At 43.3% G+C, this 25,287-nt stretch overlaps 1 protein-coding gene across 4 annotated transcripts in view; it reads right to left on the bottom strand.

Moving 5' to 3' along the window:
* The window catches only part of LOC118232211 (suppressor of tumorigenicity 7 protein homolog), a 31,479-nt gene that overhangs the window by 4,206 nt on the left and 1,986 nt on the right, over nucleotides 1-25,287 (bottom strand). For 2 of the 4 annotated variants that reach the window (XM_035426971.1, XM_035426972.1), the window contains exons 1-9: nucleotides 20,022-20,524; nucleotides 7,727-7,809; nucleotides 6,767-6,926; nucleotides 6,286-6,340; nucleotides 5,768-5,883; nucleotides 5,352-5,427; nucleotides 4,853-5,007; nucleotides 4,594-4,691; nucleotides 2,043-2,157 (exon numbers count right to left, since the gene is read on the bottom strand). In XM_035426971.1, the coding sequence (XP_035282862.1) occupies nucleotides 2,043-2,157; nucleotides 4,594-4,691; nucleotides 4,853-5,007; nucleotides 5,352-5,427; nucleotides 5,768-5,883; nucleotides 6,286-6,340; nucleotides 6,767-6,926; nucleotides 7,727-7,809; nucleotides 20,022-20,157 (994 nt within the window). In that variant the 5' untranslated portion in view covers nucleotides 20,158-20,524. Of the gene's footprint in view, nucleotides 1-2,042; nucleotides 2,158-4,593; nucleotides 4,692-4,852; nucleotides 5,008-5,351; nucleotides 5,428-5,767; nucleotides 5,884-6,285; nucleotides 6,341-6,766; nucleotides 6,927-7,726; nucleotides 7,810-20,021; nucleotides 20,525-25,287 lie in introns of those variants that run through there. The other 2 variants (XM_035426973.1, XM_035426974.1) reach the window with 2 other exon arrangements.

The raw sequence follows: 25,287 nt of genomic DNA, 5'->3' as shown, positions 1-25,287 counted from the left end.
AAGTTAATGGTGCAAAATTAGGGCGGTTCACAATTCATTATTGAATGCCATGAACAAATATGCCTTCAACAACATGAAGCAGAAACTTAAGCAAAACATTTAAGGCAGATTAATTGTCAAGATATATTAAATCTGGATTCATATTGACCAAGTCAAACCCGCTTAAGCAGTGGACTGAACACCAGCTGTCACATCAGTCATTGCTCTAAAAACACACAAATTTTACGGTATGCAAGAAGAAATATAGCCACAAGAGGGCGCACTTCATCTTTTCTCATCACAGAGTTTGATTTAGATCCGTTCCAAGCAGAAATACAGTGATATTGCAATGTGTACAAAGACAACAGTAGTCCTGACATGAGGCACTGCAGATATTTGCACGGTTGAAAAACTCGACAAAATTATAGTTACTAATAAAGACAATGTTGCAACATAAACAACTGTATTGGTGGATGAATTTACACGTAAAAGACACAGCTGAATTCAAATACTTTGTACAGCAATTGAGTATATTTACATTATGCATTGCTAATTGCCAAGGTAGTGCCTTGATGCAGCCTTAAGGTGAGGGCATGTCCTGAAAGGTAGTGTAGTATAACAATCAGGGACCGGGGCTTGTAACCCAAAGGCTGCAGCTTCGATTCTTAGATTGAGCTCTACCACTGCAACCTTGAGTTATGTACTTTGCCTGATTTGCTTCAGTCTATATCTAGCTGTTTAAAAGAATACAATGTGAACATATCAATTTGTCTAAGGCACTCTAGATCAAAACATTTGTTAAATGCCAGTAATGTAATTTAAAAGCTGCAATATCTATACTACACACACACACACACACACACACATATGCACACACACACGGACATGCACACGCACACACACACACACACATTTCTGTGAATTGTGTCAGCTATACGTAACTTTAAAAAAAAGTAATTATTACCAAAATTCAACAAGATTCAGAAAAATGCCAAAAGTGTCCAAAGTCACACGTGCATGCATCACATAATCAGTACACTATATATTTAAATGAAGTGCCGCACTTAAATGCACCATTGCGGAAGAAAAGCAACTTCTCCTGGAGAGATACGGTTAAAGGTCTTGCATCGACGGCGCACAGCAAATTACAACAATCAACAAGCTGCCACTCACAACACGCTGTGCATTCAAATGTAAATGCATGTAAAGTAGATAGGGCCGGGCACAGGCAGAGCACGCGAGTGCGTTCCGGAGACTGGCAGTCTGCATTAGAAATGAACTACTGTGATATCTGTGGAAGGAGCAGCACTCAGCACGAGAGAATGAGCCCTTATTTGGCACTAATAGGCAATATAGCAGAGCGTGGTATTGCATCAGGCAACACAAACTGCTATAAACTGTAGTGACAGCTTCTGAAACTCATTCATCTACCATAGCCACCAATCAAACAGATTTACATAATACTAATACTACTACTACTACTACTACTACTAATAATAATAATAATAATAATATTGTTATTATTATTCATAACAACAATATTTAATTAAGTTCTATAAGCCTTGTAGAAACTAGAATATCATGAATTATTCAAGACCCAAGCACAGTTGTGCACGCAGTTGAATACGGCCTCACTAAAATGTTCCGAAGTTCCACACACACACACACACACACACACACACACACGCACACACGCACACACGCACACACGCACACACACACACACAGTATGCACGCACCCACACACGAACACACCGCTATTATTGTCATTCTCCACCATTAAGGCGGACCGCAATAGCCATTCTCAGAATTGCGGGGCTGGAAAGAAAGCGGCGCTCATTTTACGCTCCCTGTGAAGCGTTGGACTGGATACGCCGAAGCAATCAGACTCAAAGTGCAGGGGCCTCATAAGGCTGTCCTAAAGGTTAAGCGCACTTAGTGGGACGTTTAGCCTGGAAGAGTGGTTCAGAGAGCCACCCTTCCAGCGTGAGCGCTGTATCGCGGCGGGCTGTGTGTGGAGAGCACGCTCTGTTTCGGGCGCTCGTGGGGGGGAGGAGACTCACCGTCATATTTGGCCAGCACCGCCTGCACATCAGCGTAGGCCTGCAGCTCCAACAGCGCCTCCAGCAGGTTCTCGTGGATATTGAACATACTGAGGAGAGGGAACTCCTTCATTAACTGGAAAACATACAACTGTTGTTACATGTAATACCAAACAGGGCGGCGCTCAAGTTCACAGCATCACAGCTCAGAACAACATGAAGAACGCGTGCGTACTTATTTCACCCTCACTGGAGACCTGGGTCCTGTTTCACGAAGCAGGATTACCGAGTTCAACCGAGTAAAACCTGCAACCCTTTCAAATCTGGAACATGGACTTAAGTAAAAAGAGCTGTTCCAGGTATTAGCGCAGTTATCCAGCTAACTCAGTAATCCTGCTTCGTGAAATGTCCCCCTGCTAGCAGAGGGAAGGGCAGCGTGTCCCAGCCTGGGTGCTGGGGGCGCACTGCGCATGCTGGTTTCTATGCCAGCTCATTTCCTGCTTAATCAAGTTTGAGCTGTAAATTGATTTCTGGCTTGGATCATACATACAAGTATTAATCATACATACAAGTATTGTAGCAGCTAAATGAGCTTCTATGACTAATCTGAACTCCTTAAACCTGGCAGACCCCTGTGTGTGCAGGGGGGTATTTCATTAACCAGGAATAGAGTTAGCTGGATAACTGTAGAGAGTATAACCCGGAACAGCTCTTTTTACTTCATTCCATGTTCCAGATTTGGGAGGGTTCCGGGTAGTGCAGTTATCCAGCTAACTCAGTAATCCTACTTCTTGAAACAGGGCCCTGGTTTGTGTTACAGCCAATTTCTTGCTCAATTAAGGTTGTTGAACATGTGTTGAAGTTATGATTTCTGTTGTCTTAATTCTGGTTATTTTTAGGGCTGTGTGTCCAAACATTCATCAATTATGAGCCACTGATTCACCTCAGTTTTTAGTTTGATCAATAAAAAATTCTGCTACCACTTTTAATGTAACTGCTTGCAATATAGCGCAATAACTGCAATGCAAACACAGACTTTTATTATTTATGGCACGCACAGCTATTTCTGACATAATGTGGATTAAGAGGGTGAATAATCCCTCTAAACATAAAAAGCACCTAATTAACAAAAATTCTTGTTCATATTTAAAATCTTGTTAAAATTCTGGGAATTGCAATTGTGCAATCCCAAAAAACCAGCACACGCAGTGGTCCCCCAGGACTGAGTTTGAGAATCACCGCATTAAACAAGTCAGTAAGACAGACAGCTATTCAACATTATTGATTTGGAGTAATTACTCATTAAATAGGAACATTGGCAATTAATAAAAACAGCCTCAATTTAAGGAACAGATATTTGCAGTCTCTCAGGAATAGATATGTAAAATACAATTTGAACAAACAATTTCAGCTTCTCTTCATATCAACAAAAAATATCTTAAACCGTGCATCCATTACCAATCATGTACAGCACATTAATTGCAGAAATGCAATCGAACAGAGGGATGTACTCAGATACCGGCTCAATTAATTTTAATGAGCAGAGTGCCCGGTGGACTGGGCTTGCTTGGGACCAGAGGAAGCTCGGGGCTTAGTCAGAGCAGGGGAAGAGAGCACCTGTTCTCTTATGAGCCAATTAGCATCTTCCTCTTATAATGACATCCTACGTGACAGCAAGGTTCTCACAGAGACCAGAACAACAAACATGGAATAAATGCACCTGGAAGATGAAGTAAATGCACCCAGATGATATCTGTGTCTTACCCTTGCTGGTAGTATTTCTCCTCCATCCACACTAAGATCATTTTCATTTTGAGTTTCAGGCTAATAACTCCATTAAGAATACCCAGATTAAGAGGTAAAGCTCCTGGCTCCTTCATTTAATCAGTGGAGGTGACATCAGTTGAATTTTACATGTGCAAGTGGTAATCTCAGTGCATGTGATGACAGGGAGGCTGCTATACAGTACATCCAGAACTATCAGAACAAAAATTCTAGGGCACCACCGGTTGACAACCCTGGTCCAAGTGAGCTACAAGGGCTACTGATTTTTGTTTTTACCATGAAGTCAGCAAACAATTTAGACCAAAAAAACCAGGTGAGTGAACTGTGTGATGAGCAGTTTTAGCTGATCAAGTGCTTTGTAACCAGCAGACTGTGACTCTCCAGCACCAGCGTTGGACAGTTTCTCAGCCTTCTGTTCTAGGGGAAATGCTGATCAACAAAAGTTTTTTTGTGCACATGAAGAACCAATTGAAGAAGGTGGAAAAGCCTGAAGAATTATGGATCAACACTACATGACAAATAATTTGCTGAGTCTATTTACAGCAAACAAAACTTTGGCAAGTAGTACACTTCAAACCAGATTCAATGATGCTGGCTCTCAGTGCTCTGGGCTCAGTAGTGCTGATGTTCAGTACTCTGGGTTCAGTGCTCTGGGATTCAGTGTGTTGGGTTCAGTACTCTGAGTTCAATGTGTTGGGTTTTAGTGCTCTGGGTTCAGTTCTCTGGGTTCCAGTGGTCAGAGTTTGGCTGGGTGGTTTCTTGTTGCCATAGCTGCAGAGATACTTACATCTCTCATCATTTTCACGGCCTCCCTTGTTCGGCCCAGCTTCCTGGAGCACATGGCCAGTCTTCTTTTAATGTAAACCAATACATTTGTGTCCCTTCCTGGAGGAGACAGACAGACAGCATTGGTTTCCAAATGAGGCCCCGCTCTCCTGCTCCTCCTACGAAATTTCCCTCACACAAACACGCATCCCCGCACGCACGTTCTGAAGCGCATGCCTACGCCCTCACGCACTGTGCTGTGTGTTAAGAGAGGCACTCACTGTGCTGTGCTTCGTACTGCGCTCCGTGGTGTTGAAGCTGCTGGCTGCGTCTGTAGCAGCCCTCCCCGGCCTTCAGAGCCTGCTTAAAGAGCTTCTCTGCCTCCACGATGGTGGTTACTTCCTCCTCAGCTAGCAGGATGTAGGCTGTGGCACAGCTATGAGAGAGTTCCTGAATTAGCATCCCTCATACTGCGATGGTAGGTATGGCATATGGTGCTTGGCGGGGCATGCCCCATACCTATACAGCACAGAGAGTGCGACACTCTTTAGAGTTTCCTACAGAAATAACCACATTGACCACTGATTCTCAGCCCTTACGAACATTAACTTCTGTACCTTCTGACCGTATGTAAACACACAGAATTCAGATACAACATCACATTAACACACACCTCACACAGCACACAGCCGCCTCACACGGCATGCACACACACTCACAAAGCACGCAGTCACACACACACACCCCTCACATGGGGCACAGTGACAGTTTTGCACGTACTCCTCAAGCTCCAGGGCTTCGTGTGCAGCAGATATTCTGGCCTGAGGGTTCCTCTCTCTCCAGGCTTTCTGCATTACTGTGAACACATGAGACATGGGCCCATACACACACTGCTACTCACCCTTCTGTACACACTGCTAACATCAGCTACACACTGATTTCCTTGACAAATTTAACTTGTCAAGGAAACTCAAAAGCTAATATTTTCTACTTGAAAGAAGAAAAGTAATTTTTAAGTGCCATTACAAGACTAAAACACATGTTAAGACATTAGAATTATGACTAGAATTACTTAAACATGTATAAGCAGCAGAGATGGAAAACATAATGAAAATCGCTTGCTTTGAACCCATAAATCTAAAAGGCAGAAGCAAGGTGTACTTTTCCTAGAATCAGTGACAGGGAGAGGCTCTTACTGGCATCAGCGGGGCGCAGATGGTCCGAGTCGCAGGTGAAGAAGGTCTGGTGGTCTTGGGCAGAGAGGTTCATGTCGTAGTAGGTGAGCGGCTCTCTGCCTGTAACCCAAGTATACCTAATGGACACATCTCCGATCAGCACTCACGGTCTCACTCAACAGCAAAGGCCAGAGCCGAGTTCCACACAAGCGTTTCTGAGACCCGGTCCTAGAGCCCTCCACACATGCTGCCTTTCATCTATTCTTTCATCTGTTCTTCCTAGTGAGCCACTGACTGAATGCTCGCCTTTATTTGACATCAGGGGAGGTACCAAATACTTAAAAGTAAAGGTGTTTTGCAATGTATTTTTAATAACTTTCATTTTTATATTATTGTGTATTAAAGACCTAAGTAGCCTATGACATCCAAAGACAAATTCAGCCTGGAAACCATGGCTGCAGTCTGAAGAGAACTACCCAGCATTCCCGTGGATAATAAAGGAGACATCAGCCGCAGCCACGCTGAGAGGAGATACTCACCGGTTATACTCCGCTCCTCGGAATAAATTCAGCGGATTCCGCCACACTTTACATTCTGAGGGCGACACAAAAACAAGACTCTGCTACAGCAGGGCTACGGCACCACAGAACGATAACACAGAAAGCTTTTAATGATGTTTGCCAAAAGAACAGAACTTATTTCTGATAGATTGCATGCAGAACCATTATTATGTCCTTTTTTTTACGTAAAATGGTTCAATGGCATGGATCAGAGTAATGTAACAACTGTTGGGAGCTGTCTCTGAAGCTGTCAGAGAATAATTAACATCTGAGTTTTTCTGCAATAGATCACACATACAGGTGTACAGAAGGCACAAAATTCCTCTTGGATTCTATTCTGTCAGTCTGTACATAATTCAGAGAACACTATTTGTGTGATGTTTTGACTTAGACTTACAAACAGTAGTGGAACAAAGCAAAATTTGCAGCCAAAGCAACTTCAGGCGTGTCCTTCTCTTACCCGACACATTTTGTCGATTGGAGTCTGTGTCTCCATTGCTGGTAGTGGAGCTGCTGGGGGAGCTGCTATCTACACCACCCAGTAGAGGGCGCAAATGACTCACAGACACCTGCTCAATGAAGGAAGTCCCATATTTCCTGAAGTACCACCACTCAAAAATCTAAAGGAACAAAGCATTCAGTTACGTTTAAAAAAAAAAAATTCCAAATAAGTTAAAGGCTTACAGATGTTTTGAACCAGGTGGAAAGTCCTGTCGGTCTAGGCTCAGTGTTATTCAGATACCGAACTCGAGTCCAGAAGGTCCACATGTTTTTCGTGATTTCCTTTCAATCAGCAGTCAATTTAAATTTAAATTTTAATCTGGCACTTAAATGCTGAAAAAAACAGAAAATTTACACTGTGTCCTCCCAGGATTTAAGCTTGAAATCCCTGGTTTAATTACTAGCTTCACATTGTGAATGTGCTCTCCAATAATGACTGCTCTCAGACTAATATCATTCATTTAATTTCAAATTCAAATATGATGGGGGTGGATGGTCAGATTAGAAACCGCAAAAGCAGATAGATGGAACGAAATTAAATAATACAAACTGTGTCATGGACGGGAACAAACAGTGTTGCTATAACCAACACAGTATTGTTATATTACTAATAATATATGGCCTTATCCACGGCAACCCACACAGTTTATATTTTACTATTTAGAGCTGGATATTTATGGAAGGAGTTCAGGTTAAGCACCCTTCTCAAGTGTCAACGCACGCACGTATGAACAAACGAACAAAGGAAGGAACATGAAATACCAGGTCCAGATGGCATAACCGAGATCTGTTCCTAAGCAACAAAATGAAGTTGTATATGGATCAAGCTACTAAGCAGGCACTGAGGGAGCACTGTGTCAGCACTGACTAGATGAGAACTGAGAATTCTCCGGAACAAAAGAACAAAGACAACACTTACCAAGATGAGGCCTGATATTAAAGATGAGGTTCCCGTCAGGGCCACGTAAAATTTCGGGGTCAATGTGTTCAGAAACATGCTCACTGAAACAAGAGAGAGAGGAGAGAAAGAGAGAGAAGAGAGAGATTGCTAATTGTCATCACCACAATGCACAAAAAGTATCCCTCCATCACAGGTGAATATCACCATCACCGCACTATGCCCAGGAGCTCCTGCCCAAACCAGAGCGACCCTACAGGCCGACTCTCCACCCCAATGACCCCAGTTCTGCGGCCACGCAGTCCCTGGAGCTGCAGTCAATCCCGTACAGTGGGCCAGGGACCGGGCAGCCAGCAGCTGCTCTCAGCCCCACATGAGCAGCCCTCTTCTCAGGCAGAGGGACGGAGGGGACAAAGAGCCACTCAGACGCGCTCCGCTCCACGCCGCCCGCCGCCAAAAGCCACTTGCCAGGACCAGCTGGGTCCACTTCAGCCATCAGAAATTCAACAAACCGCTACGGTACAGTCAGTGCTCCAGGCCTCTACTCGGGCCACAGTGTGAGCAGTGCTGAGCATGGGAGCCATGCTGAACTGAGGTCCCACAGGCCGTAAAACACAAATCATTTCTCTATCACCCATCTGCATGTCATGGTTTCAATGCAGATATTTCCATCCTGACTACAGTAGTGGGGCATGTACCTTCCAATGAAATGACATGAACACTAAAGGGGGTGCGGTTTATTAGCTATCAAACTTGTGCATGCAGTAAGCAATACTTTTCTAATAGTGAAAACAATACTGGTCGTTGGTGGTAATATTTCCATTCATAGCATACAGTAAATTATCTAAACTTTTGTGAATAATAGCCTACACACGGGAGTAATACTTGTCTTATTACTATAGCTGTGCAGGAAAATCACACCCAGATACTTATATACTCATACTTGAAAAGAATCTCCACCTTTTAGCACCATATGGGGGGGGGGGGGGTGGAGAGCTTCAATGCCAGGCTGATGTCAGAGAATGGATCAATTACAGTTACTTCCAGGAAAACCCAGTAGATCTTGGGCATAACTCCGATATATCTCCTGAATTGACTACAAGTTTCTGGGTGCATGCATGATCCATAAAATCAGTCTTACAGGCAGAAAACCTGCAGTTATAGCTGCGTCACTGAACTGATGCTAATGCTTTAGAGAGCATTTCTGTTTTGACATGCTCTACGTTCAGACAGCACTATAAATATTTAAATGAATCTTCCAGAGAACATTAATTTAACATCCTGAACTTTGGCAGAATTCAATCTCAGACATGGGACAGCGCTGTTCCACCATCTACAATCAGGCCAAGAGTAAGATCTGCAAGATTATAAATTAGATTCAGACGAAATTCATTAAATGCAGAATCAAATCGACATGTTTTATTCAATACAATAGATGTGCTATTGATGGAAATATGCACAGTAACATAATAAACAGTGTCTGTTTATTAAATTACTTGAGTCTCCAGCTTCAAGTTCTGACTCATTCTCTGTTATCATGTTAGGTGCTCATGGGCTTAAAAGCTGCCAACCTTTTCACGCAGGACAAAGGGTCTTCTATTTGATATTTGTGCCACAGCCATGCAGGAGGGCCACAGCGCCTACGAAGCCCCTCAGCCCTGCGCTCGGACCGCCTGTGTCCGCAGGCTTTGATTCCAGCCAGACAGTGAACCACCTGATTCGGCTAATCATCGCCTTTATTGAACTAATCTAGCCTCTCTCACAGACCCTCCGAGAGAGTCCATGCTCTAATGACAGCTGAACTGCTCGAGTAGCTTTGGAATGGATGACCACAGGGGCCTGCAGCATACACTGGGCTCAACATTCTTCAAAGTACAAATGCCCTCTCAAGTCTCAGTATTTCAACTTGCTTTCAGTCCCTCTGGGATGATACTGCAAGTAACATAACATAAGAGCAACTAGCGTTTAATCGCATATGAATCACTCTCTGCGAAACACAGGCCGACACAGATATGAAAAAGGAGAATACATTACACATCCTGTGTGGCTTTATTATTTGATGGAGGAAATAGATTTTTTCTTCACTTTGCATAATCACATCTAAGACTTGCTGTTAACGGAATGCGATAATTTGCTTTAATATCACATTCATCGGGGTTTGAATCCATTTTGTGCTTAATACGGGTCAATGGGCTGTAAGTACTGAATGGATCACGGCTTCACGCCGGAGAAATCTCGACGCTCATTTTTTTATGATGCAGAATGCTTTCCGCGGCATCTTGGCGTGCAATCCCGCGAAGCCATTTCCCGTGCAGGAGCTCGCACGAATGAGCGCACGCGTGAACACACCAGCACGAGCACACCAGGGCAATGACAATTCTGCCAACATCACCTAGGAAACAGATGAAAAATGTAGCATATTTGGGAGAACGTAAAGGTAATTTTTTTAGAAGACACAGCACAAAGCATGTAGACTCCAGGGGGTGGTAAATTCACACACGAGGGAAGGAATAGCAGGTGTATGGAGTAACTGCCACAGAATATTCTATATAAGATTATTTTTTTCCTGAGGCATGTTCTGCTTTCAGTGTTTTACTTCAGTGGCACCCATCCCTAACCTGACCCACTTACAGGCCTCATTTTAATTTGAAGCACCAGTGAACAGAATTTCTATTACATTAGAATTATTATCCCTGTCCCAATCAAATTCTCAGTGACTGAGAGAAACAACAATATACCAGACAGAGTGACTAGCAGAAAATGTCACCTGCCACTCATCAGATCATTCAATGGACTTTTTCAGCCATTTGTTTTCAATCCAGTTCAAATTTGGCACACCTCTCATTTGTGGCAAAATCATTTGGCACACCAAGTTTGAAAACAACTGACAAAGAGTGACAGAGAGATGAATAGACCTTTATTGTCTGTTGCACACAGAAATTTGCTGTGCACCACAGCTTCCACCCCCAACATAGTCACAATAAAAGACAACACCGCAACAAATATCACCAACAAATATTTAGATGTTGCCATATCTAATTCATTTGCTAATATCAACCGTATTTTGATGTAGGGAACTTTTCCTCAGCAATGTGTTTAGGGGTCAGTACAAAAAATGTGTGTACCAAGTTTCATGTCAGTTAGATTTACTGTCCAATGAGAAGGCTATTTTTAGGGTTTTTCTCAATTCTATATGGTGGTTGCAAAATCAAAGTTTACAGTACCGCCCCAAGTCTAAAGAAAATTCTGAATTATGTTGTCTAGGGAGGGATAAATTAAGCTAGCTGACCTACATGTAACTTAAGACTAAGTGAGTGCATAAAACATGTAAGAAGGAAAGTTTGAAGCTAATGTGTGTGCACTGTAGTGTTGCTTGGAAGATGCGGTGCTTTGCTTGGGAGGACTTAACACTGGTACTAACCCAATCTCTCTCAAATCCGCCAGCTCTAAAATATGAGATAAACAAAATGAGCCAAAACCAAAGCTGAAAAAGGAGGAAAGGAAGAGCCAGAGGACACAAGTTGCATGGAAGCCATTTTGACCTAAGTCTTCTTCCAATCACCTAAAATCACTTCATTTTCTACACTTAGGTGGCATCTTCCCAAAAAAATGTCTCATGGCAAGAGGATGCTATTGGAATCTGAGTCTTTTGCAGGTGCACCTTTCTCAAGTCTTACCCTGAGAGTTAGTAGCAGAAGAGGTGAAATGAAGTTAAGTGAAGGCTAAATATAGAACTTGCTGCATGCCCCTACAGATAGCACATTAAATTAATTCTCCTACTAAAAGGACTATATCTTGCTATCATAGTACCTGATATTTTAAATGATGAACACTTGAGTTAAATTAATCACTACAGACTGCAGTCCAGTCACAGTTTCAAGCTGTTTGTTTTTCACCTGCCCACTGTATCCAGTAACACTTAAAAAAAAAAACTCTTATGACCCCAGAAAAAAATCAGCAGGGTCACGCATGTGTACATGTTTTTCAAGGCCTATGACACGGATTACAGATAATCTTCACACGGATTCCTGAGGTAAACATCCATTAAATATAATGTATGGTCAATATATCGCATTATACTGATTGCCAAACCCAGCAAGATTACGAAATTACGTGATGGACGACAGGCTGGATGAGACCTTTCACTGGAGGCTCAGAGGATTAAAACAGAAGCCATGACTTTCTGACAAACACTTTCAGAATGGAACCAAAGATGCCCAAATTCTAAATGTGGATAATTCTATAAAATTAAGATCTTTAAGTGTCCAGTACTAAAAGTGAATTTGCAATCTGGACTCATATCTGACATTCATTCATTCCATTCATTCGTTCATTTATTCATTCATTCATTTGTAACAGACAAACTGACCTCTGGTAACAGAGAAAAACTCTCTGTAAAAGCAGCGACCAATCATTCCTCCAGCAGGGACAGCTTTGTGGATTTAATTTCATCACAGGTCTTAATTAATTTTAATGGAAAAACTAATCAAAGCAATGGCTTGGAGTCTGACAGCTTCAGATCTGCTGCAAGAGGAACTCTGGCATGCTCCCCCGAACATTTCAAATCCACAAACTAGAATGAGTATGTGTCTGTGAGGAAGAGCCACACTCAGTAACTTAGAGATACAGACAAGACTTTACAGGCATAGTTCTACCGGATAAGTGTGGCTGTGGTAACACCCATCCACTTTACAATGTGGACAACTGTTTAATTTTTACCTCCAGGACTATGTCGACACCCCAAATGTGTTGATACTTCTGTCCTCAGGTGTCATCTCTGGGGCTCAGTTTCTGACACCCCAGCTGGATTGGACCACAGGCGAGAAATTTGAAGCCTTAGATTGGCCGAATTTCCACTGTTAACATCTATGGTGTGTTATCAAAGCACCTGAGAAAATCTAATCGCCAATCAAATTACGTTCTGCTGCAGAAAGATGGCTGAGTGCATTCATCACAGCAAGACAATGTAACCATAGCAACCCCAAAGTGACCTTATCCTAGTGGAAGCACAAAATAATCTGAGGGCAAGACTGATATCAATTTATCTCAGCTCTCATTCAGATACTAAAGTCATTAGGAAATACCTCAGTGGTAAAAATGTGAAAACAGAAAATGCATTTTTGTTACATCTTTTTGAGCTGATTCAGCATCACAATCACACTGTTCTAACAGAATCAGCACCGCAGTGACACTACTTAACTGAAAGCACATTACAGTCACGCATCACGGCATTTTAACACAAATACCAGTGCTCACTGTCACTGTCTTAACTGAGCCAATATTACAGATACACGGTCCATGCACTAGCCCTCTGTAGCCACTGGAGAGTGATTTTTGAGTGATGACCTACATGTCTTCCTTCGCATAACAAATAGAACTGTGTGTGAACAATCTCTTCTCCTCCTGCACAATGAACACACACAGACACACACACACACGCTGCTTTAAATGAACTTTACAACAAGAAAAAAAAGGGACACATCTGCTGTTAGTAGCACCGTACACCTGTGAAACAAGTGACAGTGATTTATTAGACAGCTGTTGTGTGTCCCCACAGCCCTGTCCTTTACGCTGGTTATCGCAGTAGGCATTACAGAATGAAGAACAACTCCTTTCCGCCCTCTGTCAGTTTCAGGGGCCACCCCTGGCCTTGCAGAATTGGCCCCGTCTGTCTGCTTACTGCACGTGACGCTCAGCGACAGCGAGGAGGGCCTGGGCGTTACCGCCGGCATCGCGCAGCGACCTTCACGGCACACCCAGCTCCCTCTTCCCACAATTCTTTACTCACACCTCCTCTCAGACCTCATTGGATGATACCTTGAGGGAGGCGGGGTTTGGGGCTGTTGAAGGTGATGTCACAATAAGCCCGGCATTGACAGGCAGAGAGATGGAGGGGATAATAAAATAAGCTGTGTATGCCTGCGGGTTTTGTAGTACTGATGATTTGTGGACATTGCAGTGGTATGGGCTGTAATCTTCTCTTCTGTAATAAATTACAGTCAGCAGAGTGTGCATTTTAATCCCAGTCCCACAATCCCACAATCCCTCTGGTGGGATTTCCTCTCTTTCGCTGAGTGACCACGATCTGAGCCATCGTTCCCTCTAGAAATAATTCCTCCCTCAATCTTGGTGGGCTGGGCCTAGCTCTCTATTAAGCGGCTCCCTGGGTATGCTTTTAGCTGCTATAATGCACACGCATTGCCACTAGCACCATCTCAGTGCCACAGGATCATTAAAGCTCATGGATGCTTTCGCCCACATTCAGCTCCTCCCCAGTCATTTACCTGACTATACTCAGACAATGCACATCGACATTTACAATGTTGTAGCCACAGGCCTCCCACAATGAGCACCACCACTGCTAGCTCTGCTCCCTCACAATGACATCACTCCCTATCTCACTAAACACTATCTATCTATAAAGGCCATCTCTGTACATTAAGAGATGCTGACTGTGCGGATACTGGTTTCATCATTTGTTATTTGTTTGATGTGCGTACTTAGTACATAAAAAGCAGTGCACGTTTGGCTAGTTACAGGAACACACATTGGTTCAAGAACAACAAACACTGCTACAGAACACTCACAAAGCAAGCTTGACCTCAGGGTCACCCCCTGAGCTCATGGTGTCACTGCGTTGGGTCGTGAGCCTAAGCCCAGACAGTTAACTCGACAGGCCAACATGACAGGCCAATGCAGAAGCCGTTGACAGTCCGGTGGAGCTGTTTTTTTCTTTACTGTATGTCCTGTCAGTGTCTGCTGTGCACAAACCACACACATATCAGTGCGCAAGATCCCTGCATATGTAATTAGTCATGGTTAATGAAGAGATGGTTAAAGCAATCAAATTCAGAGAACACTCCAGGGAGAGCTGGGAAACGTCCAGAATCCCCCAGTGACCACCACCCCCGCCATCGTCCCTGCATGATTAAACATGACGTGAAGTTGCTACACACGCACATGTTCATATATATATATATATATATATATATATATATATATATATATATAAAAGATACATATTTATATGGATAAAACCTGTGTCTGCCTGAATAGCCAGAAGACAACACACCATCCTCTGTACAATGTCAAATTTACTTCAAGAGGAAAGTGCAGAAAACCAGAAACTATTCATAAGGTCAAGACACAACATGCACCATATCTGACCCTCATCTAATCGGGAGGGGGAGAGAGATCTGTTACAGAATTTGTCTTTGTAGCTCAAATATACCAAACATCAACAAGGTTTTGTACAAGGAAAAACCTCTGTACAGTGTAGAACTGCATGTGACGGTATTCGCAAGACGTACCATTACATACTGCATACTAGATAAATCCAAGATCATACGTATCTGTGGATCAAGGTTTAAGCCAGCAGAAGTCAGCTAACCAAGGGGCTAATTGCTAGGGATTTACCTGAGACTTCACATATTTAGTGAAGAGCTACACAAGGTACTGCCTGCATAAAAGGAGCCAGCCGCACCCTACAGGACTGAAATCTCTGGCTCCATCCTAAAAACACCCACCCGGCGGTGGCATGTCATAGCCAGCATATTCCAGTTAATGTTCTGAATCTCGAGTGAGATGGTATTAGCAAAGTGATTTTTCTTCCTCTAAATATTTAGCCCACCAGCAACTACATATTAAACTTGTACATAATCGACTTGACTGCTAGTGGCTTCCAAAATGTAAACCTCTGTTGACAGAACTTGTTGTAAACACTCTGTGGGTCTTATCTTCAATTTTCAAACACAATGTTCTGGAACTATCCTGTGATAATGTTTTTTTTTTTTTCCAGGTTGATGGATTTGGCTGAAGGGGCCAGGGTTGGGCAACAGCTTTATTAGTTCCTCTAAACAATGAACAGGGAAACCACAGGCTGCCAGTGGCTGCCCCAACAGGACTGGTGTTTCCTCTGCAGTAGTTCTGTGGGACTTGTAGCAAAGGAAACAGTCACTGCAGGAAGCGTTCTCCTTGGTTAGGGTGTGTGGCATAGCAGGAATGTAACCTTCCAAATTAGGCAGAAAAGTGGGGAAAAGACTATTTATTTTGGGCTCCTGAGTGTCACAGCTGGTTGAGGATCAAATCTACAGCACATTCCAAATTTGAGAAAAAGACAATAAAACATAAATTAACAGAATACCTGAATTCAAGATATTCAGTAGTATGCACAGTTTCAGAACTTTTTCCATTTAACACTGATGAGTATGCTGCAATCCTTTGGTAATCTACCTACCTAAGAATAATGCCCTTGGAAAGACCATGTGACAAAAATGACACTAGTCAGCAGTTACCATAGAAACCCAACACTGTACCAACTGCATTTCTGAGGATATGCAGCCATGGCAACAGAGGCAGGTGGGTACCGTCAAGAAAGAATCTTTTGGTTTATCGCCATTTCCAGTGAGTACATGATATCATTTCCCCAGGAATTCAAGTTCCAAGAACACGGACCTGATAATTACCAGTCCCACAAAAGCTAACCTGCCACACATCAATCACACAGAAACCAATATGCCACATAACTCAATTGCACATAAAGGAACATTCCATCATTCACAGTGAGCTCAGCTAAATCAGATGATGATTTTCAGGTCCACTGCTTCTTCAGTCAGGGGTCAAATATCGCAATTTAAAGTCAAAGAGTGCAACCCGGGCAATCTACTTAAATTTTCAAAACCCATCTTTATCCAACATCCCTATTAGTAGCAAGTGCAAAGCCTGTGTCAGGATAATGAAACACAGAAGAAAGGTGAGGAAAGCACAGGGACTGGGCCCTGTGCTTTGGACTTTACCAGTCACACAGGGACAGTCAGGACTACGCCAAGCACACAGTGAGTGTTAGCATTACATCATACTAGCTGGCAGATTCTAACAGCCACAGTATACACAAATGCATAACTAAAGATAAAAGTAGAAATTAGATGTATTATTTACAGCAACAAAAATGCCCGAGGGTTCTTTTGCACGACATAATCAGTTCAATTCCCCAACTTCTCATGCAATATACATACAGGAAGGTATCAACATCACACAACATTATGCAAGCAAGTCCATCAGGAATTGCTGCTTACATCCAAATCCAGTTAAATCACATCGCAGTTTGTCATTAATATAGTGAAGCGGAATTCAAGCAAGAAGCATTTATGATGCAAGAAAAATGATATGAGCTCTGGCATTCGTAGAAATTTGTTAAATTAAAAGTGTGGAAGATGTCAAAATTTGCTTACATTTGTTCAGCAAGTGTGAAGCCCACCAAAACTAGACTGCAGAGAACTTTTAACTAGATTTAATATAGAAACAGTTCCTCATAAATGATAGCTTAGCCCTGCTTAGTGACTAACTACAATGGACTATGCTGTAGTCACTTACTATTTTCTGGAAAAGATTTTAAAAAATATTTTTATAAGAGTCTCTGGGAACCAGTCAAAGGAAAATTACTATATTTGAAAATAATCAGGAAATTCAAAGCTCTACTGCAAAAACTGTAAATGAATCTATGAGCATGTGCATCGATCACAACCAACTACTGAGAAATAAATACAAATATCTGTCTCAGGCAAAGTATCAGAAAGCCTGGGTCAGCATGCAATAAATACTAAGCCTTTGCAGTTGACAGAAGCCTGGGCAAAAGCAGATTGGTGAATAACTATTATAAGTCTATAATGACCCTGTTACCTGTACCTTTGCATGACATAGAAGAGGCTTGGCCAGAGCATGCTAATGCCCTTAAAAGTGCTTCATCATTACTTACTGTTATGACACACACATCAGCACAGTGTGGTCATACTCCACTATGACTACCAGGAAGTCTTACTTTGAAAAGCCCATCGATGAGCTTTCAAGTGTCCTCAGACTCCCAAATTTCCCAGAAATCAGCAGTAATGGCAATGCTAGCAATCTGTGTTTAATGGTGTAACTGCAAGTCACGCAAAGGCCGTCACAGAAAAAGTGGCCAAAAGTGGATGAGATGGTGCCAGATTTTTTTTAATTTTATTTTATTTTTTTTTACATTTTCTGAAAAAATATAAAACTCCAAAACCTGCACTGCTGGCCTCTGGTCAGTTTCTGTTTTGTTAAACACCGCAGACCTTCCACTCTGTGTCCAGTATCCGAGCTTTCATATAAATAAGGAGGGAGAGAGAGTTCATAGTAAAATGACCATTTTAAAACTGTCCCTGTTTTTTTCTGGGTTCTGGCCAGTCCAGCTCCTGTTGATAGCATTTTAGCATTTTTAGGGCCTGAAGCAGCATCAAGCAGCTGATCAGGGTCAGGGGTTAAAGAATGGGGGTGGGGATTTGTGAGGCAAAGCAAAGCGTTGGGGAGGGGAGGGGAAGGGTGATACCCAGGAGCAGCCGCCCCAGCAAAGTAACTGTGGACTCGCTGGGGAAGATTAGTTTTAACACTTTTCTGTCAGTGTAACAGAGGCATGAGACAACACACCCTTCCTCTCAGCACGTCTCTTATTACACAAGACATCATATCAGAAGCTTGATTTGATTCTGTCAGTTACCACCGCTGTGAACTAAAGAAAGAGCAGAAACTAATTTTCGACTGTCAGACCAGAAAGGTTTGAGACGTTCCTGTGCTGGCAATATACAGGACTGGAGCTTGTAGACGCTAGTGTAGACAATTACAGACATAATGACGGACAGAATAACGTAGATTTACACACGGAATAACACACAGAATAACGTTCTCATATCACACCTCACATTTGTCCTCTGGTCGTCAGTGCGGACCCCTAATATGTAAGAAAATACGTAAGAATGTGAAAGAAACATTCACAGAGGCAAACGTTTCACTGTGGAGCACACTGCACTCACAGTACAGGTCTGGCACAGGAAAGCATTAAGCCACTGTTTGTCTCTTTGTCTTCTGGGATGACTGTTGACTAATTAGGGAATCTCTTCCTCTGCTCTAATCACGTCATCAAGGGATGAAAACCCCATCGCCCAGCTTTAAGTGTGTGCTCTGCAGCAGCAACAGAGAGGACACTGAGGCCGACTCCGAGCTCAAATTTAATTGAAACCCAGGTGTTGAAAGAACATCATATGGACATGCAAATTCCTTTTTGAATGTCAACCGTGTTTGTAAAGGCGGTAACGCCTGCAGTACTGGTCTGCCACTTCCTGTTGCAGCACCTGTTCATAACCACCTCACCTGTATTTAATTCACCACATCTGTTCTGCTGACTGTCCGCAGCTTGACTCTATCCTGACTTTCAAATGCTAATTCAAATGACTAAACCCACACTGCAGGAACATTTCAAGACTTTTCAAATCGGACGCCCATAATGGTAACAGATATTTTCATGACTTAATACTGCAAAGCTTTTGATTCAGAGGAAAGAAAGGGTCAGAGAACATGACCATCTGTCACAATCTACCTTAAATAATTTAACGTTTGCCAGGCCGCCATTGTAAATAAGAATTTGTTCTTAATGACTTGCCTGGTGAAATAAAGGTGAAATAAATAAATGAAATAAAAAAACAAGTTATTTTTGTGTTCTGTTATGAAGCTTCTCCTCCACTCCGAGCATGACTTTACCCAGAGTTTGAGCTACGTCACAGCCATGTACATTCAGATAATTCAGATAACTCCAATATTCTGCATTTCTCACATTAGGCAGATGCTAATGGAAAAGATCATGGGCTGCTCTGCAGAAACAGGGTATGGTGTGCTCATATGGAGTAAAGATGATAGATAGATGACGGTTCTGTAACAGCTCAAGACAGCCTGCAGTTTTTCTTTAAAGTATGATTGAATGGGAGTTAAAACTCTGGTTGGGAGAAGCTTTTTTTTATCCCCTCATAGAGAGCTCCTGCTAACGCATCAAGCACCTGCATGGAAATGCCCTGGCGTTTGTCCCTGGAGCTCGGCTGGGCCTGTTTGTTTCTCGCAGTCGCCCTGACGGGGAATGCAAAAACAGGAGCCGTAAATGCTACCGCTACCGCTACCTACGGAGTCCATTACTCCCGCGTCCCCAGACCTGCCGAAACAGCGCAGGACAAACACAGAGGGGAAGAAGGGAGGGGGAGAGAGGGAGAGAAAAAGAGAGAGAGAGAGAGAGAGAGAGATGATGGAAGGACCGTGGCGGCTGAGGACCGAAAGGATGTGAACTGTGGATTCTGCATCCCTGGCAGCTACTGTACCACTGAACCTTTACGCAAAATGGTAGCGCCTGCACACTAGCAGGTTACACAGAAAGCAGAGACAACAACGAGAGGGAAAGAGCAATAACGGGAAGGGAGGACCGGAGACAAGGCGCGGATGGACAGACAACAAAAGGAGGAGTGGTTTTGCCGTTACTTACGTGAGGATTCTGTGCCGAACATGGCTGGGCCAGGCGCTGTGGTGGTGAGAGGGGGGAGAGGGGGAGAGAGAGAGGGAGAGAGGGAGGGATAAAGAGAGAGGCGATGGTGAGCAGGCAGCGACACAGCAGGGGTCATCAAAGCACACAATGCATCCCTGGCTCCCGAGGCGGCCAGATGCTCCTCTCCCACCCCCGCTCGCTACTGTCCCCACGGCTACGGAGCACAAGCCCGCCGCCGCCGCCGCCAAAAAGCAAGACCCTAAAAACCGCCGCAATCCTCTGAAGAGCGGAGCGCGCGAGATCAGATCCAGGCCACGGCACAGGAAATGGTGGCTCTCTCTCTCTCTCTCTTTCCCTTCTGTCTCTCTCTCTCTCTCTCTCTCTGGCGTTCTCTAGGTGATGCAGAGCGCTGCACTTGGTGATGCAGTAACCAGATACTGTAATCCTCCAGCAGCGGCTGCCTAGTCAGACACACGAGCGGCAGCGCGAGCTACAGTATGGAAACGCTGAGTGACGTCAGGACAGCAGGAGGGGGAAGGCAGGGGGCGGGGGGCTGTGGGCGGGGGGCTCGGGGCTGGGGGTGGGTCAGGGAGGGAGCGGAGGTGCAGTGGGAGCAGGCCATTCAAAGGGAGGGGGGGGGGATCATCTTTAATGTGGCCAAAAAATCATTGGCACGGTCACACACGCACGAACACACGTACGCGCGCACACACTCACACACACTGCCCTTCCCCCACCAGGCCACATCGTGTCTGGAGGCCACACAAATTGAAATGAATATTAACTGCACTGGGAACAGCACTGTACTACACCTGTATTTATACTGATTACCACCCCACTCAGCACATAACATACTGCAGAACCCTTAAGGAATATTCACAATTCATTCATATATTGCATTCAGTTCATTGGTTTAAAATGCCATCATGCTAAACTGATTAAACAATTAGAAACTGCCAGAATTAAGACCCTATAGTTCATTCCCTTACACACAATAACCATTCAATATACTGAATGGTTATTGACTTTACTACTACAGCTACTTCTAATACTAATAATACTAACACTAATAACAATAACCACAATTTCTCCATCTAACAGAAAATATAGAAATGAATGAGTTGGAAGTAAAAACACAAAATATTAGCCATTTAAAAGCAGGCAGGGACAATTCAAATAAGCAGAACTGTAGTAACGGCAGTTATTAAAAGGTGAACGCAGAGCCCAGCTGGCAGGGTCAGCTACAGCTGTACAATTGAGCCCAGAGGGAAAAGCAGATGGCCCAGTTGGGTGAGTTTGGTGGCGGCAGGGCCGTTGGAGGCGCTTTCTCTTTGTCCTGGCCGCGCACGGCTCCGCCGCTATTGTCCTCCGCGCTCTGGCTTCACCGCTCCCTCCTCCCACACATCTCCCACGGTCGCATGAGAGCCACATTAAATACACTTGGGGTGCAGTGAAACTGCACTCCAGCAGCGGGAGAAGGAATTAGACCAGGTGTGACAGGCATCCATTATGGCTCCAATCCCTATTCTCTTATGGCAACATTGAGACATGCAACCCTATTGCAGGGTCACTCCCTCCTCAAAGGGCACATTGGAGCAAATACTAATTTAGTAAGAGCCAAAGAACTACAACAGGAATATACATAATGGGCAAATAAATACCTTTAATTTGGCAGATTATAACACAGAGTAATTTGACTGTCCCCAGAGTCGAGCCAATGAGATTAAGTTATGAAAAGCATCAATTTAACACACAAACAGCTGTGTGCGGATGCAAATTCAGGAATAAACTACTTTATTTCAGACCGCTTTTCCTCTGAAGGGGACAATTACCACCAAGGCCAGCGTCTCATCGGGGTTGCTAGGCAACTGAAGAAAGCAGAAAATGGGTGCTTCCAATCTATAGAGAGGAAATGGACGAAAAAGGTACAACGACTCTGAAATGTAAGCTGCCCGAGACAAAAACTGTTTGCGGCGTGCAGGAAGAACTGAAAAGAATGATCTCGAAATCTATGATTAAAAGCAAGAACACAATTAAAACGATCTCATTTGCACATGAATAAAGGTTACCATCCAGTTACATGGAAACAGTGAATCATATACACCCCTAACAGCCAATACAGCTCATTAAGAGTGGGACGTACACATGGGCAAAGGTACAGAGTGGATGAGAGACAACCAATGGGCATCATCCTCTTCTTGGCAATTATGGTCAAAGCAAAGGATGCTGGGGGCAGTCTTTTTTCCATAACAAAAACTCCCACCTTCTGTCAAACAATTCACCACGCCTGACTAATATGAAAAAAAACACACATTCGCACTTTGTCAAACGACTGAGCAGAGCCACAATGTATTAAATCTTTTTTTATAGGCTATGTCATTTCTTTGTCTGAATCCTTTGGTGGGTTAGCCACACCCCCTCCCCCCTCCAAGCTGTCAACTTTCAAAGCAAGTGCCAATACCACTTCCACAGATCACAAAATTCAATCTTCACAGGCAGTTTCCCATGTCTCCGTTTCTCTGGAAAACTATGGATCGAATAGAGCCATGCTTTTAGACAACTGGGTTTTTGCAGTCTTTAATTCAGATTATTATTTTTATTGAATATGATATAATATAACCATTATAGGGTTTCCTAGCATATCCACAGAGCCTTATTCAATAGCTGAACAGTCACACAAGGACAGCACTGAAATCCCATGAGGCTCTTGGTGTGTAACCATAGAGACAAAAACATTTCACATTTTAAAATTTATTATATAATGTTCGTAGCATTTCAAAATTTCCATCCATTTATATGACCAATATGCCAAGTTCTTGCTGAATATCATATTTTTTTAAGTTAAGATCGAAGCCTAAAGTCTGTGGTTTAGGCTATGCATATACTATGTTCACAGTTCACAGTGAGCTCCAGAGTATTCTGGAAAGATCTTTGGGAATCAGCAGCTGACTGACACCTGCACACACAGTCCTTCATTATGTCTGACAGTGAGTGAGTAAGGCAGGTGAATCCTGCACATAAAATGGTTAGCGATAGATAAGACTCGCGCTTGAGTAAGCCTTTGATAGTCAGCCACTAATTTTGCTTTAGAGCTCAAGAAGATGAACAGACTGCAAACAATGGAGGACAGCACAAGGTCTGGGCACAGCTACATCGGATCAGTGGGGAAAGGCAGCACAAAGCAAAGCAAACTGGGTCAGAGCTTAAGACGAAGTCTGGTGCCATCTGCTGGTGAGCAACAGACACAACTTGTTAACAAAAGAGAACTGTCCACTGAATGATCAAGGAATTCGCCACTCTGGATAAGAGCATCACAAAAATGACCGATTTAACATATGTACACTTTTTAACATAAGTAGCCTTTTCACATGCAAAACTAGTCATTAAATCAGTCTGTCTCAACCAATTGTGACAGACAAACAAAGACTCAAATAAAATAAACAATAATTAGTTCCACCTTCGGTCTTTGGAGCTTTGTGCAGTAGGTACATGGAAGAGGGGGGCACATTTATAGGGCGCACAGGGTCAGCCACAGTGAGCTCTGGGCTTGGTGAACAGAGGTCAGAAGCCCCAGCTCAGGTTACTGCTGTGCTGTCACGCACCTTCTAAATTGAGACCCCACAGGAGAGAGGCAGCAAAGCACAAAAACACTGCCGTGTCTAAATGAGCAACGGTGACCATCGGTTTGGAACAGCGGCCCCATCGCTGGAGAGCTGCTGGTTCATATCCGAGAGCGGGATAAGGTCACGTTGACTAGAGGTCCCGGTTAAATTGGGAGACTCCTGATTTACAGATGACCTTTTCCTGAGGCCCGACATGGGGATGGGCTATATAGCTTTTTAATTCATTAATTGAATGGCACGCACTAAATAAAACACTGTACACGTTGCTTAGCGACTGGGAAACACTGTTCCACTAACAAGGGAAATGTGGAACATTTGAGCAAAAGTACTTTTCCAGCATCAGGTTTCCTGGCAGTTGAATGCATTTTAATTTTTAAAAAAAATGTTTGCTCTTTTTTTTGCTCTCTTTCCTACTTCCACTCATTCTGGTAATCCTGAATAACATGTTTTTTCAACTAAAAAAAACATCAAACTGACATGCTCACATGAGTCGAGGGGACAGACATTTCCAAAGGTGCACCGTGATGTGCAATAAAAAAAATTAATGTGTGTAATATCCAAGCAATACTGTAACTTCATGCACTGTAAAGACAAAGCAACGACTAACACACCCTGCACTGGAACATCAGATGATTTAAGTATTATGCAGGTTATTAGGGCCACAAAAAGAAATTCATTCTCTTCAAATGTACAGGAATGAAGCTCCATCCAGCTGAATAATTTCCACATTATTCAGTAACATGCTCATGGCGTCTTGTCCCTGACCTCTACCCATATTACAGAAATACAATAAATTACATTAAAATACCACAGCAATATCATGACAGCATTCATAATTGTTTTTTTTTATTTTTATTTTTTTAAATCACAACCGCCAAAGTGCCTAGTACGTCAGCACTAGTCACTCTACTAGGGCTACATCACTCACTACACAACTTTAAATTACTACAAAGAGCTCAACCTACACCACACCAAACCTACACCAAAGCCCAGAGGAGGCAGTTAATGTACGACGATGTGATGACCCGCCACTCCTCCCCCCCAAAAGAAATCATGCCCAAAACTCTCTCCCCTCCCTCCAGAGAGTGACTCAGCTATAATCATCTCATTAGTGGATGCAATTTTCTATTGCACCTCACTTTAGTTCCCTGGGAAACAAGCTAACGATGCTCGTGGAGCCAAACGCAGAAGTGAGAACCACACAGGGATCAGCCCACACAGTGGGGAGATGTTAATGGAATACATCAGTAAAGTAAAATGAATAAACGCACAAAAGGAGCAAACCAGAGGGTAGCAGCACTAGCCAAGTTTAAAACTTCAGAGCTTACTGTGGAGCAGAACTCCTCCTTCATATTCACAGCAAACGCAGTCTTCTGATGCGCGTATCAGATTATCTGTTGGCTTCGAAGTGTTGATGCTTGCCCTCTCAATGTCATTACTCATAGCTCAATGTGAAATTTCACAGGGTCTTTTTTTAAAATGCTGAACTTATGACTGGGCTCAAACAATGAGAAAGTTGGCAGAGGTCCAAGCAGACGCTCTTAAGCAGGAGGTTGTTGAAAGGGAAATGTGATTTGAGCTGTCCCCCCTTGTGATTTTACTGTAAGTGTGAACACACCGTTTTTCTCAGGGGTTACTTACCC

Source organism: Anguilla anguilla, chromosome 7 (assembly GCF_013347855.1).
Source record: "Anguilla anguilla isolate fAngAng1 chromosome 7, fAngAng1.pri, whole genome shotgun sequence".
NCBI lineage: Eukaryota > Metazoa > Chordata > Actinopteri > Anguilliformes > Anguillidae > Anguilla > Anguilla anguilla.
Note: the sequence above shows the minus strand (reverse complement) of the source record. Positions and strands in the feature narration are given on the sequence as shown.